The sequence below is a fragment of the Arachis duranensis genome, chromosome 5 (assembly GCF_000817695.3).
Source record: "Arachis duranensis cultivar V14167 chromosome 5, aradu.V14167.gnm2.J7QH, whole genome shotgun sequence".
NCBI lineage: Eukaryota > Viridiplantae > Streptophyta > Magnoliopsida > Fabales > Fabaceae > Arachis > Arachis duranensis.
The window spans coordinates 37,548,124-37,564,177 of NC_029776.3; the positions used below are offsets into that span (position 1 = coordinate 37,548,124).

The window sequence follows — 16,054 nt, forward strand, 5'->3', positions numbered from 1 at the left end:
TATATCTATATATATTTTATTATGAATTGAATAAATAACAAATTTTTTAAAATTATTTATGATAGAAAAAAAATAATATATTTATATATTAATGATTTTGATAAAAAATTATAGTGATTATATAATCATTATATATATAATATTAATAGAAAACATAAATCATAATTATTAATTTTTACACATTAATTATAATTTATATATATGAAATTATAAATTATATTTATGTTATTTAAATAAATTCGTAATTACAAATGCATGATGGCTAATTTTAGTGACTGATTTGATGTGTAAATAATATTTTTAATAATTTAAACATTGTAATTAAATATAATTGCATAAAGTTTTCTCTAAAAACAATCAAATCAAACCAACTAATTTAGATACAGGCAAATAGATTTTGTATAATGAGATTAAATGCTACGATACACATTAACTAAAAAGTAATTACACTTTATTTTTTGTTCATTAAACTAATTGAATGAGAAATATAAACAATAACGAATATAAAGGTAGAAAATCCCTCTAATGTGAAGAGGGATCGCGGAGAACACAATACCTTCCAAACTTTAGATTAAGCTTTTCTAAAGTAAAAAAAAAAAAAAACGTATTATTCTATACTTCTCATTTTAAAGGATTATTGTTTTCCAAATCTTAGAATGCACAGCAGACAGAAACATATATATTGTCAACATTATTTATACCTGCATTGGTTCTGAAGCATATTCAAGAAAATAGTCCTTCCAAATGCTGGGGTGAAAATCCGCCGTATGGCGAGCATGCTCATGCAATTCAAAGTTTGCATTATTATGATTGAAGCAACTAAGTGTTGAAGCTGCTACACCATACATCTTTCCTTTGTTTTAAGCAATTATTGATCCTTTAACTCCTATATATAGAGACTGAAAAGTCTTATTTTTTTCAAAATTCTAAGTATTTAAATGTTAATTATAACGCCACATCATCATCGTGAATTATTAAAGGCACTTCAATTGTTCCATATCCATAACATACATAATAGGAAAGTCACAAAAAAAAAAAAAAATTGTTCCATATCGATCATGTTTTCCAGGTTGGTTTTACGTGGACCTCTTATTTTTGGGTCCATAGTTCATAAAGTGTAACGTACCATCTCACATATAAAATTGCTAACGAGTGAGATCGATCTAGTAATTAAAACCACATAACAAACCTTCACTTTCAGTGATGCTGGAATAATTGTTGGAGATAAAGATTTGTAGCCTTACGTTATGTTATTCTTGTTTCGCTCTTTTTGTTGTAGTTGTTTTGGTACCGCTTGTCTTTTGGTTTTAAGTTGATTCCTAATGGCAATGGCATAGGGAATCGAATTTTGAACCATCTAAATTTTCAAAAATCTGTGTGTCTAAGAAAAAATAATACATATAAAGGGAGATGCAAAAGCAAAACAATTGACATAAAACTAAACACACTACAAGAAAATCAGTTTTTTCACTTTTTGTCACGTTTTTAAAGCGTGCGAAAAGTGTATAAAAGCGTAGTGATAACCTTTTGCCATGCTTTTTGAGCTATTGGCACGCTTTTAAAAGGGTCACATCCGCAAGTGTGTCAGTTGCTTTATCACCACGTTTTTGTCGATCTATAGGCATGCTTTATTTTTGCCACGCTTTCATCTATTGCCACACTTAAAAGCGTGGCCGTATGTATAACTCTATGGCCACGTTTTAAAAACGTGCCGAAAAGTAGACATACAACCACGCTTTTGGAAGCGTGGCCAATGAGTTGTTTTAGCTACGCTTCAAAAACGTATCGATAAGAGAAGATATGACTACACTTTTTAAGCATACCAATAGGGGAAGATATGGGTATGCTTGATAAGCGTTGCTGTTGATAACTACAAGAAGATATGGCTATGCTTAAAAAGCATGCCAATAACAAAAAATATGACTATAAGTTAGATTAAAATACTTATTGCTACACTTGTTTATGAATCTTCCTAATAAAACATTGCGAAGTTGATATATAATTTTAAATCATAGTTTGAATGACAATTGAAACAATGGAAAAATTTTGGATATAATTTTAAATCAACTAATCCAACATACATAAACTTTCATCACATTTGTGAACAAAAAATAAAATTTGTTATTTAAAAAATACAACAGACACATCATCAAAGCCACAATAAAAGGAAAATAAAAAATTATGATTGGTTGAAGAATAAGAAAACTATTCTTGTATGAACACCAAAACAACTTTGGCTTACTATTAGAGTGCAAGTAATGAACAACCTTATCTTTCTCTCACTTTAAGCATTCCTCAGCCTAAAATGAATTACACAATATCAAATAGATTACTATTCAATAAAAACCAGACACTAACATAATGAAACTAAAATTCTAACGTACAGTAATCAGCATAAAGAAATAGTACCTTAAGCATACAATCAGGACAAGAATCTTCTAGAACCCAATTTGAAGCCTTTCGAGAATAATAAGCATAAGTATCTTTTAGCATGACTGCTTCAAAATCATTCCCATAGTGAATCATTTGACTCATTTCAATTTCAACAAATATATCTAATACATTTTTTAATAGATGAATTAAGATCGCATAGCAAAATGATTAGGGTTGATATCATGTTTGGAGCTTCATCATCCAAATATAACTTGCTATTTTTGAATAAATATCCTATAAGATATGCAGATGATCTTCTGATAGCTGCCTAGAAAAGAATATTGTCAACAACAAAAAATAGTCTAGAGAGAGCCATTCTATCAGTAATTAAAAGAAAAGTATCTAACTGTCATTAACACCTTTCACAAGCTCTGATATGGGTGACTTCACACCTTTTCTCGTCAATGACCAAAACCACTATTTCAGCTACCTCCTTAGCTGAAGCTTGAACCTCATAGAATATAAAAAAAATAAAATTAAATTATGCATTGAATCAGTTGAAATACATCCACAATCAATAGGAACACTCATACTTCTTGAAAAAGAGTATGTATGAAGATGGATTGTCTTATTAAAAATTTTAAAAAATATGCAAATTTGGTCTACCTTGTCTTCATCACTCATTGTTGATAACAAAGGAGGAAGCATAGTACCAAGATGAATGTTAAGGCCAGGACAAGCAACCTTTGCTAAAGCCCCTAATGCATGTACATGGAAGGCACTGTACAGATATAAAAATGTTTTCATTAGAGACTAGAAATATACTAAAGCACCTAAAACCATTATACAAAACCAAAAAGACACTTACGACAATGGAAGATGAACTAGTTTAGGCAAGATGTGTGGCAATATTGCACTTGTTCTAGCACTACAAACGAATAAATAAATAAGATGAAACAAATAGTAAGATAGCAAGAAATTATTACAAACAATAACGTTAATATACACGATCTCCATGGCAATGATGGCAACAAACAAGTTACCTTAGAATTTGTTTAAGGCCATCAAGTGTAGTATCGAAAGTTTCATCATCCTCTAGTGCATGTAAAAGAGTGGGAACAATTTCAACAATAGCTTGCAATCTGATGACTTGCATTATCTACCTCTTTCTCTTATCTAAAAGGATAATAAAAAGAGTGTAATCTCATTTAATCAATAAAATTTTATGAACTAAATGATGAAAATTATGGTACATTACTTTGAAATGAGTTTTGTTGAATTTCAGGTGAAAAGAGCAACAAAAGAAGAAGGAAGCAAGAAAGAGAAGCTAAGCGTGTGTGCTGGGCGTGCCACTTGGTGCAAACACTAACAAAATGAATGGGCGTGGCATGCCAGTTGACAAGTCCAAAGAGCAAAGAGAAAGAGTTTATATGGGCGTGGCACGCCAGTTGTCAATTCCAAAGAAAAGTCCATGAAGCTTTCAATGGATATGGCACACCAGGGCCAGGCGTGGCACGCCAACTATAAATTTCAGAGAAGGGACAATAAGCTTTACTATGGGCGTGGCACGCCAACTCCATTATAAACAATGGGTGTGCCACTTGGACTCGAGGGCGTGGCACGCCAGTTCATTGGTCTAGAGAAGGGAGTTGAAGGTTCAACACTGGGTGTGCCACTTGGGCTCGAAGGCGTGGCACGTCAACCTAGTTCGTATCTTGGGCGTGCCACTTGGGTTCTAGGTGTGGCACGCCAAGCTTGAAGAAGCTCAACACCAAAATGGGCGTGCTACTTGAACTCGAAGGCGTGGCACGCCAACCTTGTTCTTACCCTGGGCGTGCCACTTGAACTCGAAGGCGTGGCAAGCCATCCTTGTTTTTACTCTGGGCGTGCCACTTGAACTCGAAGGCGTGGCACGCCAGTTCATTAGATCAGAGAGGGAGGATGCGAACCCAACAAGGGCATGCCACTTGAGGTCGAAGGCATGGCACGCCAACTCTAGCATCCAAGGAAGAAGAACAAGGGCGTGCCACTTGGGACTTAAGGCGTGGCACGCCAGCTACTAGACCTGAAGGGCAACTCATGCTTTATCAAGGGTGGGCACTGGACGTGGCACGCCAGTGCAAGTTCTTAGAGAAGAAGAATGATGATTTATTGAAGGCATGGCACACCAGCTACTGGGCGTGGCACGCTAGTGCAACATTCCAGAGGAGGATGATCATGCTTTGCTGAGGGCGTGGCATGCCAGCTCTGGGCATGCCACGCCAGTTCAAATATCCAGAGAGGAAGAAGAAGGAGATCACACTGGGCGTGCCACTTGAGCTCTAAGGCGTGGCATGCCAGGCTAGCTGTATGAAAAGGGCGTGCCACTTGGAAGCCAGGCATGGCATGCCAAGCCAAGCTGAGGAGCTGGGCGTGGCGCGCCACTCACACGCCAAGCATATGGTTTATTTTAATGAGTTTTTCTTTTATTTTCAATTGTAATTTTCTTTTTCTTTTTGTAATTTCTAATTTCTAGTGCTAGGAGTAGTATAATACCCCCTAAGAGTACTGAAAGGGGGGGGGGTTAGAAAGTTGGATTGGTAGTTAGTTTTACTTTACACTTCACTTCAACTTCTTCCATCTCTTGTACTTTTTTCTAAGCTTTGAGTAGCTAAACTTCCTCTCATTGGGAGAGGGAGCTTTATTGTACTTGATGGATTAATGATAGTGAATTTCTTCTTCTTTTCATTTTCTCTTTGATTTGCTAGAAGGAATTTCATTCTTCATGTTAGTGTTCAATCATCTTAGAAAAGAGGTTGATGCAAAATGGGTTTCATGGGAACCTTGGAAAAGGAAACATGACACCATGCTTGAAATCCCTTCTCACACTTGAGTAGATTTGGGTTTTGGGATTGGATATGGTGACATGAAATCCACCCACTATTTGGATCTATGAGGATGTGTGATATAATCAGGGACTAAGCATATCTTTCTTCATGAGCAATTAGACCAATGAATTAGCTGATTATCAAGATTTGAGAGATTGAATCACCAAGGGATTGGGGTTCAATCAATCATGATTGCTAAGAGGTCAATGAGTTGCATGATTGAACATGAGATGATCTAGATCTAATCCAAAGAAAGTAACCTCACTCAAAGTGAGTTATTACTTGGCGATAATTTGGTACGCTTGCCAAAGAACGGATTCATTCTATAGTGAGTGAAATATGGTTATCACAATCCAACACTCTACATTGCAAGATTTAGATGGAAAGATGTTGTAAAATCTCTACTATTATCTAAGATACCTGGTGCACGAAATTGCAATCACACTTTTGCAGTTCTGCACAACTAACCAGCAAGTGCACTGGGTCGTCCAAGTAATACCTTACGTGAGTAAGGGTCGATCCCACGGAGATTGTTGGCTTGAAGCAAGCTATAGTTATCTTGTAACTCTTAGTTAGGATATCAATAATTCTTAGGTTTAATTGTGAAAAGTAAAAGAACATGAAATAAATACTAGTTTTGCAGTAATGGAGAATAGGTTGAGGTTTTAGAGATGCTCTATCTTCTGAATCTCTGCTTTCCTACTGTCTTCTTCTTCATGCACGCAAGGCTCTTTCCATGGCAAGCTATATGTAGGGTTTCACTGTTGTCAATGGCTACCTCCCATTCTCTTAGTGAAAATGTTCAACGCGCTCTGTCACAGCACGACTAATCATCTGTCGGTTCTTAATCAGGTTGGAATAGAATCCAGTGATTCTTTTGCGTCTGTCACTAATGCCCAGCCCTCAGGAGTTTGAAGCTCGTCACAGTCATTCAATCCTTGAATCCTACTCAGAATACCACAGACAAGGTTTAGACCTTCCAGATTCTCTTGAATGCCGCCATCAATTCTAGCTTATACCACGAAGATTCTGATTAAGGAATCCAAGAGATATTCACTCAATCTAAAGTAGAACAGAGGTGGTTGTCAGGCACACGTTCATAGGTGAGAATGATGATGAGTGTCACGGATCATCACATTCATCAAGTTGAGGAACAAGTGATATTTTAAAATAGAAGCAAGTGTGATTGAATGAAAAACTGTAGTAATTGCATTAATCCATCAAGACACAGCAGAGCTCCTCACCCCCAACCATGGGGTTTAGAGACTCAGGCCGTAGAAGATACAATAAGAAACGTGTAATGTGTTATGAGGTAAAGATACAATGTCAAAATGTCCTATTTATAGTGGACTAGTAACCTAGGATATACAGAAATGAGTAAATGACGTAAAAATCCACTTCCGGGGTCCACTTGGTATGTGCTTGGGCTGAGAATTGAAGCTTTCATGTGTAGTGACTTTTATTGGAGTTAAACGCCCTGGGCGTTTAACTCCAATTTTTGTGCCAGTTCCGGCGTTAAACGCCGGGAAGTCTGAAGCTGATTTGCAACGCCGATTTGGGCCATCAAATCCCGGGCAAAGTATGGACTATTATACATTGCTGAAAAGCCCAGGATGTCTACTTTCCGACGCAATTAAGAACGCGCTAATTAGGCTTCTGTAGCTCTAGAAAATCCACTTCGAGTGCAGGAAGGTTAGAATCCAACAACATCTGCAGTCCTTTTTCAGCCTCTGAATCAGATTTTTGCTCAGGTCCCTCAATTTCAGCCAAAAATTACCTGAAATCATAGAAAAACACACAAACTCATAGTAAAGCCCAGAAAAGTGAATTTTAAATAAAAACTAATAAAAACATACTAAAAACAAACTAAAATGTACTAAAAACATACTAAAAACAGTGCCAAAAAGCGTATAAATTATCCGCTCATCACAACACCAAACTTAAATTGTTGCTTGTCCCCAAGCAACTAAAAATCAAATAGGATAAAAGAAGAGAACATACTATAGACTCAAAAATATCAATGAAACTTAGCTCCAATTAGATGAGTGGGACTAGTAGCTTTTTGCTTCTGAACAGTTTTGGCATCTCACTTTATCCTTTGAAGTTTAGAATGATTGGCATCTATAGGAACTCAGAATTCAGATATTGTTATTGATTCTCCTAGTTAAGTATGATGATTCTTGAACATAGCTACTTTATAAGTCTTGGCTGTGGCCCAAAGCACTCTGTCTTCCAGTATTACCACCGGATACATACATGCCACAGACACATAACTGGGCGGATACATACATGCCACAGGCACATAACTGGGTGAACCTTTTTAGATTGTGACTCAGCTTTGCTAGAGTCCCCAATTAGAGGTGTCCAGGGTTCTTAAGCACACTCTTGGATCACTTTTTATATTTACTATTATTTATTTATTTATTTATTTTTTTGAATTCACTACTTTTTCTTGCTTCAAGAATCAATTTGATAATTTTTCAGATCCTCAATAACATTTTTCCTTTTTCATCATTCTTTCAAGAGCCAACAAGTTTAACATTCTTTAATCAACAAATTCAAAAGACATATGCACTGTTCAAGCATTCATTCAAAAAACAAATAGTATTGTCACCACATCAAACTAATTCAACTAGTTTCAAAGATGAATTCGAAATCCTGTACTTCTTGTTCTTTTGTGATTAGAGCATTTTTCATTTAAGAGAGGTGATGGATTAATAGGACATTCATAGCTTTAAGACATGAACCTTAAATTTTATTAATCATGAATTAAGAACAAGACTCAAAAATAAATATAAGATAAGATTAATAGTAATAGAAAAGTATAAATTAAATGACTCTAAAATATACTTCTAATGATAGAGGTTATCACAGAGTTAGGACTCAACAACCTTGATTTTGAGAAGTGGATGCTCCCTCAACTTGTGGGGTATTTGACCCTTCAAGGGAGAGCTTTTGGCGCTTCAGCTCCTGTAGCTCACGCCCCTGCTTCTCTTGTTCCTTCAGCAATTTGCAGAGCATGCAGTTTTGATTCTACTGTTCTTCCTTAAGTTAATCCATAGTTTCTTGCAACTTGGTGATAGATGCTTCTAGGCTGGCCCAGTAGTCAATTTCAGGAAATTCAGGGAGGAACTCCTGCGCCCTCTTTTTGATGGAGTTGTCTTGCATTTGTCCTTCCATTGACTTCTTGGTGATTGGATGTTCAATTGGGATGAATTCATCTACTCCCATCTTCACCCCAGCATCTTTACATAGCAAAGAGATTAAGCTTGGGTAAGCCAGTTTGGCTTCAGTGGAATTCTTGTTTGCAATTGTGTAAATCTCACAGGCAATCAGATGATGAACCTCCACTTCTTTTCCCAGCATAATACAATGAATCATCACTGCTCTCTTGATGGTGACCTCAGAACGGTTGCTAGTGGGCAATATAGAACGCCCAATGAAGTGTAGCCAACCTCTTGCAATTGGTTTGAGATCTCCTCTCTTAAGTTGGTTTGGGACACCTTTTGAATTGGTTGTCCACTTAGTTCCAAGGAGGCATATGTTCTCTAAAACTTGATCCAACCCCTTATCTGCTCTCACCATTCTCCTATTAAAGGATTCAGGATCATCTTATAGTTGAGGCAATTTGAAGACCTCTCTTATTTTGTCCAGATGAAAGTAAATAATTCTCCCTCTAACCATGGTTCTGTAGGTATGAAAAGCAGTTCCAGTCATTCTCTGCTTATCTGTCAGCCACAGATTTGAGTAGAATTCCTGAACCATGTTTCTTCCAACCTTTGTATCAGGGTTGGTTAGAACTTCCCATCCTCTGTTTCGAATTTGCTCTTGGATCTCCGGATATTCGTCTCCTTTCAGATCGAATTTAACTTCCGGGATCACTGACCTCAGCGTTATTTATAAGGGGGGAGAGATTTCGAAAATTTTGAAGGAGATTTGAGAAGATATGGAAAGAATCTGAGAAGATATTTGAGTTTGTGAAGAAGATTTGGAAAGGATTTGAAAGAGATTTTGAGGAATGATTTAGAAAGTTGTTTAACTTTTGAAATTTGAAGGTGAATGATGAAAGTTTGTAATGTGTTTATGCAAAAAATTATGGATCAAAACAAGAAATTTTGAAAAAATTTGAATTGGAAAACAAAATCTCTGTCCCCTACCTTTCTGGCGTTAAACGCCTAGAATGGTATCCATTCTGGCGTTTAACCCCCACTTGGTGGCCATTATGGGCGTTTAATGCCCAGCCAGGTGCCCTGGCTGGCGTTAAACGCCAGAAACCCCTTTATCACTGGGCGTTTTGCTGAACGCCCAGGATGCTGCAATTCTGGCGTTAAACGCCCAGAATGGTATTCATTTTGGTGTTTAACGCCCAGAGTACCCCTTACTGGCGTTTTCTTGCCAGCAAGCTCCTTTTCTCTGCTTTGTGCACTGAATCCTTCTGTAACTCTGTGAATTCCTTCAATTTCAATGATCAACCTTGAAGAATGTATATCAAACTGGATGCTGCAATTCTGGCGTTAAACACCCAGAGTGGTACCCATTCTGGCGTTTAACACCCAAAATGGTACCTTTACTGGCGTTTAACGCCCAGAGTACCCTTTACTGGCGTTAAATGCCCAGAATGGTATCCATTCTGGCGTTTAACGCCCAGAGTACCCTTTACTGGCAAGATAATGTTTGATCCTCTGTCCATTAACAATGAACTTTTATCAGAATCAATATCTTGAAGCTCAAGATATCCATATGGTGACACTCCTGTAATCACAAACGGACCCCTCCATCGGGATTTAAGTTTTCATGGGAATAATTTGAGCCTAGAGTTGAAGAGCAGAACTTTTTGTCCTGGCTCAAAGACTCTGGATAACAACTTCTTGTCATGCCACTTCTTTGCCTTTTCCTTATAAATTTTTGCATTTTCAAAGGCACTGAGTCTGAACTCCTCTAGCTCATTTAGTTGGAGCAATCTTTTTTCACCAGCTAACTTAGCATCCATGTTGAGGAACCTGGTTGCCCAGTAGGCTTTATGTTCCAGTTCCACGGACAGATGACAGGCTTTCCCATACACCAGTTGGTATGGAGAGGTTCCTATAGGAGTCTTGAATGCTGTTCTGTACGCCCACAGAGCATCATCCAAACTCTTTGCCCAATCCTTTCTTCGGGCTATCAATGCTGTTCTGTATGCCCACAGAGCATCATCCAAGCTCTTTGCCCAATCCTTTCTATGGGCAATAACAGTCCGTTCAAGGATTCTTTTTAGCTCTCTATTAGAGACTTCAGCTTGCCCATTTGTCTGTGGAGGATACAGAGTTGCTACTTTGTGGCTAATTCCATATCGGACCATAGCAGAGTACAGCTGTTTATTGCAGAAATGAGTGCCCCCATCACTGATTAGTATTCTGAGAACACCAAACCTGCTGAAGATGTGTTTCTGGAGGAATTTTAACACGGTCTTAGTATCATTATTGGGAGTGGCAATTGCTTCTACCCATTTAGATACATATTCTACTGCCACCAGAATATACGTGTTTGAGTATGATGGTGGGAAGGGACCCATGAAGTCAACGCCCCATACATCAATCAATTCAATCTCTAAGATCCCTTGTTGAGGCATGGCGTAACCATGCGGCAAGTTACCAGCTCTTTGGCAACTGTCACAGTTACGCACAAACTCTCGGGCATCCCTATAGAGAGTAGGCCAGTAAAAGCCGCATTGGAGGACTTTAGTGGCTGTTTTACTGTGATCCATGACAATGCCATAGGATCCTTTGTGCTTCCTCTCTAGGTACACATCTGCGGATCATTCTGTCTGCACATCTCTTAAAGAGATATGGTTCATCCCATAGGTAGTACTTGGCATCTGAAATTAATTTTTTTCTTTTCACACTGCTGTACTCCTGGGGTATGAACCTCACAGCTTTATAGTTTGCAATATCTGCAAACCACGGAGCTTCCTAAATGGCAAAGAGTTGCTCATCTGGAAAGGTCTCAGAGATCTCAGTAGAGGGGAGGGACGCCCCAGCTATTGGTTCTATTCGGGACAGATGATCAACTACCTGGTTTTCTGTCCTTTTTCTGTCTCTTATCTCTATATCGAACTCTTGCAGAAGCAACACCCACCATATGAGCTTGGATTTTGAATCCTGCTTTGTGAGTAAGTATTTAAGAGCATCATGGTCAGTGTACACAATCACTTTTGACCCTATTAAATAGGATCTAAACTTGTCAATGGCATAAACCACTGTAAGTAACTCTTTTTCTGTGGTTGTGTAATTCTTCTGTGCATCATTTAGAACACGGATAGCATAATAAATAACGTGCAGAAGCTTGTTGTGCCTCTGTCCCAACACTGCACCAATGGCATGGCCACTGGCATCACACATTAGTTCAAATGGTAATGTTCAATCTGGTGCAGAGATTACTGGTGCTGTGACCAGCTTGGCTTTCAGGGTCTCAAACGCCTGCAAACACTCTGTGTCAAACACAAATGGCGTGTCAGCAGCTAGCAGGTTGCTTAGAGGTTTTGCAATTTTTGAAAAGTCCTTTATGAACCTTCTGTAAAATCCTGCATGCCCTAGAAAGCTTCTGATTGCTTTAACATTGGTAGGGGGTGGTAATTTTTCAATTACTTCTACCTTTGCTTGATCCACCTCTATTCCCTTGCCTGAAATTTTATGCCCAAGGACAATTCCTTCAGTCACCATGAAGTGACATTTCTCCCAGTTTAAGACTAGGTTAGTCTCTTGGCACCTTTTCAGGACAAGTGCTAGATGATTAAGACAGGAGCTGAATGAGTCTCCATATACTGAGAAGTCATCCATGAAGACTTCCAGAAACTTCTCTACCATATCAGAGAAGATGGATAGCATGCTTCTCTGAAAAGTTGCAGGTGCATTACACAGACCAAAAGGCATTCTTCTGTAGGCAAACACGCCAGAAGGGCAAGTGAATGCTATCTTCTCTTGGTCCTGAGGATCTACTACAATTTGGTTGTAACCTGAATAGCCATCCAAAAAGCAGTAATAATCTTGACCAGCTAGTCTTTCTAGCATTTGGTCTATGAATGGTAAAGGAAAATGATCCTTTCTGGTGGCTGTATTGAGCCTTCTGTAGTCAATACACATACGCCACCCTGTAACTGTTCTTGTGGGAACCAGTTCATTCTTTTCATTATGAATCACTGTCATGCCTCCCTTCTTGGGGACAACTTGGACAGGGCTCACCCAAGGGCTATCAGAAATAGGATAAATAATTCCAGCCTCTGGTAACTTAGTGACCTCTTTCTGCACCACCTCCTTCATGGCTGGATTTAGTCGCCTCTGTGGTTGAACCACTGGCTTGGCATTATCTTCCAATAGGATCTTGTGCATGCATCTTGCTGGGCTAATGCCCTTAAGATCACGTATGGACCACCCAAGAGCTGTCTTATGTGTCCTTAGCACTTGAATTAATGCTTCCTCTTCCTGTGAGTTTAAAGCAGAACTTATAATCACAGGAAAAGTGTCACCTTCTCCCAAAAATGCATATTTCAGGGATGGTGGTAATGGCTTGAGCTCAGGTCTAGGAGGTTTATCCTCTTCCTGAGGAATTTTCAAAGGTTCTTGTATTTCCTCTGGTTCCTCCAGGTTAGGCTGAACATCTTTAAAGATATCCTCAAGCTCAGATTCGAGACTCTCAGTCATATTGATCTCTTCCACTAAAGAGTCAATAATGTCAGCGCTCATACAATCATTTGATGTGTCTGGATACTGCATAGCTTTGACAGCATTCAACTTGAACTCATCCTCATTGACTCTCAGGGTCACTTCCCTTTTTTGTACATCAATGAGAGTTCTTCCAGTTACTAGGAAGGGTCTTCCTAGGATGAGAGTTGCACTCTTGTGCTCCTCCATCTCCAGCACTACAAAGTCAGTTGGAAAGGCGAATGGCCCAACCTTGACAATCATGTCCTCAATCATGCCTGATGGATATTTAATGGAGCCATCAGCAAGTTGGAGACATATCCGGGTTGGTTTGACTTCTTCAGTCAATCCAAGCTTTCTGATAGTGGATGCAGGTATTAGATTGATACTTGCTCCAAGGTCACATAGGGCTGTCTTGGTACAAGCACCTTCTAATGTACATGGTATCATAAAGCTTCCTGGATCTTGAGGCTTCTCTGGTAAGCTCTTCAGAATGACTGCGCTGCATTCTTCAGTGAGAAACACTTTTTCAGTTTCTCTCCAATCCTTCTTATGACTTAAGATCTCTTTCATGGACTTAGCATAAGAAGGTATTTGCTCAAGTGCCTCTGCAAACGGAATCTTTATTTAAAGAGTCCTTAGATAGTCTGCAAAGCGGGCAAATTGTTTATCCTGTTCTGCTTGGCGGAGTTTATGAGGATAAGGCATTTTGGCTTTATATTCTTCAACCTTAGTTGCTGCAGGTTTATTCCCTACAGAGGTGGTTGGAGAAGCCTTTTTAGAGGGGTTACTATCAGCACTCTCAGGTGTCTGATTCCTCATTGGTGTTTGAGCGCCAGGACTGGGTGAGGAATGGGCGTTTAACGCCAACTTTCCCCCCTTTTCTGGCGTTTGAACGCCAGAACTGGGCAAGGAATGGGCGTTTAACACCAACTTTTCCCCCCTTTCTGGCGTTTGAACGCCAGGAGTATTCCTCTCTGGGCTCTTACTGTCCTCAGAGGGATTTTGGACAGTGGTTTGGTTATCCTCTGTCAGTTGTTCCTTTCTTATATTTTTGCTACTTTGAGCAATGTTATTCAATGTCTTCCCACTCCTCAGTTAAACTGCTTGGCATTCTTCTGTTATTTGTTTAGATAACTGCTGTTTTGTCTGATTCAACTGTGATTCTATATTCTTGTTAGCAATTTTGGTTTCTTGGAGCATCTCTTTAAATTCTGCTAACTGTTTTGTCATCAGGAGTAATTGCTGATTAAGCTCAACAATCTGTTCTTGAGGATTAGGATCAGTAGTTACTGCCATAGCTTCTTCTTTTGTAGAGGACTCACTGCTTGAGTATATATGTTGATTTCTAGCAACAATATCTATGAGCTCTTAAGCTTCTTCAATCGTCTTCCTCATATGTATAGATCCACCAGATGAGTGGTCTAGAGACATTTGAGCTTTTTCTGTAAGCCCATAGTAGAAGATGTCTAACTGTACCCACTCTGAAAATATTTCAGAGGTGCATTTTCTTAGCATACCTCTATACCTCTCCCAGGCATAATAAAGAGATTCATTATCCTCTTGTTTAAAGCCTTAGATGTCCAGCCTTAGCTTTGTCATCCTTTTTGGAGGGTAAAATTGATTCAGGAATTTGTCTGATAATTGTCTCCATGTTTTTATGCTTGCTGTGGGTTGGTTATTCAACCACCTCTTAGCTTGATCTTTTACAGCAAATAGAAACAGTAATAATCTGTAGACATCCTGATCCACCTCTTTATCACGTACTGTGCCAAAAACTCAGTAGGTTCTTCCTGTGAAAGACTGGAATACTGGCAATTTTGTTGCACCATGATAATGAGTTGAGGATTTAGCTCAAAGCTGCTTGCTTTAATGGGAGGTATACAGATAATACTCCCATATGCAGCTATAATGGGGTTACTACTCCCATATGCAGCTGTAATGGGGTTAGCATATGACCCCAGAGTCCTTCTGGACTGCTCAATTCCACTTAGGTCCATGATGGAGAAAGGGAAATGATATGGATTCATAAGTAAAGTATAAAATATATTTTTTTTAATTAGAAATGACCGAAAATAATAAAATAAAATAGAAAAGAAAATAAAATAAAATTTCGAAAACTAAAAGAAAATAAAATCAAAGCAAATTGAAAACTAGATTAAAAAGATTTTGGAATTAACAATTAAAAAGATATGGTTGAAAATTGTTTTGAAAAAGATATGAGTGAAAAGATATGACTTTGAAAATTAATGCAAATTTTCAAAGAATTAAAGGAGAATACAAAGAAGACACCAAACTTAGAAATTTTTAGAAAATCACACACAAATTTTTGAAAACCTAAAGGAAAACACAAAGAAGACACCAAACTTAGAATTTTTAAAGATCAAGAAGGGACTAAGAACATGCAAATTCGAAAAGGGTCGATCCCACGGAGATTGTCGGCTTGAAGCAAGCTATGGTTATCTTGTAACTCTTAGTCAGGATATCAATAATTCTCAGGTTTAATTGTGAAAAGTAAAAGAACATGAAATAAATACTAGTTTTGCAGCAATGGAGAACAGGTTGAGGTTTTAGAGATGCTCTATCTTCTGAATCTCTGCTTTCCTACTGTCTTCTTCTTCATGCACGCAAGGCTCTTTCCAGGGCAAGCTGTATGTAGGGTTTCACCGTTGTCAATGGCTACCTCCCATCCTCTCAGTGAAAATGTTCAACACGCTCTGGCACAGCACGGCTAATCATCTGTCGGTTCTCAATCAGGTTGGAATAGAATCCAATGATTCTTTTGCGTCTGTCACTAACGCCAAGCCCTCAGGAGTTTGAAGCTCGTCACAGTCATTCAATCCTTGAATCCTACTCAGAATACCACAGACAAGGTTTAGACCTTCCAGATTCTCTTGAATGCCGCCATCAATTCTAGCTTATACCACGAAGATTCTGATTAAGGAATCCAAGAGATATTCACTCAATCTAAAGTAGAACGGAGGTGGTTGTCAGGCACACGTTCATAGGTGAGAATGATGATGAGTGTCACGGATCATCACATTCATCAAGTTGAGGAACAAGTGATATCTTAGAATAGAAGCAAGCGTGATTGAATGAAAAACAGTAGTAATTGCATTAATCCATCAAGACACAGCA

General features: G+C 38.4%; 1 protein-coding gene across 1 annotated transcript in view; it reads right to left on the bottom strand.

Annotated features, from left to right (window-relative positions):
- The window catches only part of LOC107489181 (probable terpene synthase 2), a 7,582-nt gene extending 6,734 nt beyond the window's left edge, over nt 1-848 (bottom strand). The window contains exon 1 of the mRNA XM_016109949.3: nt 702-848. Coding sequence (XP_015965435.1) covers nt 702-848 — 147 coding nt within the window. The remainder of the gene's footprint in view (nt 1-701) is intronic.
- Nucleotides 849-16,054: the final 15,206 nt, after the last annotated feature.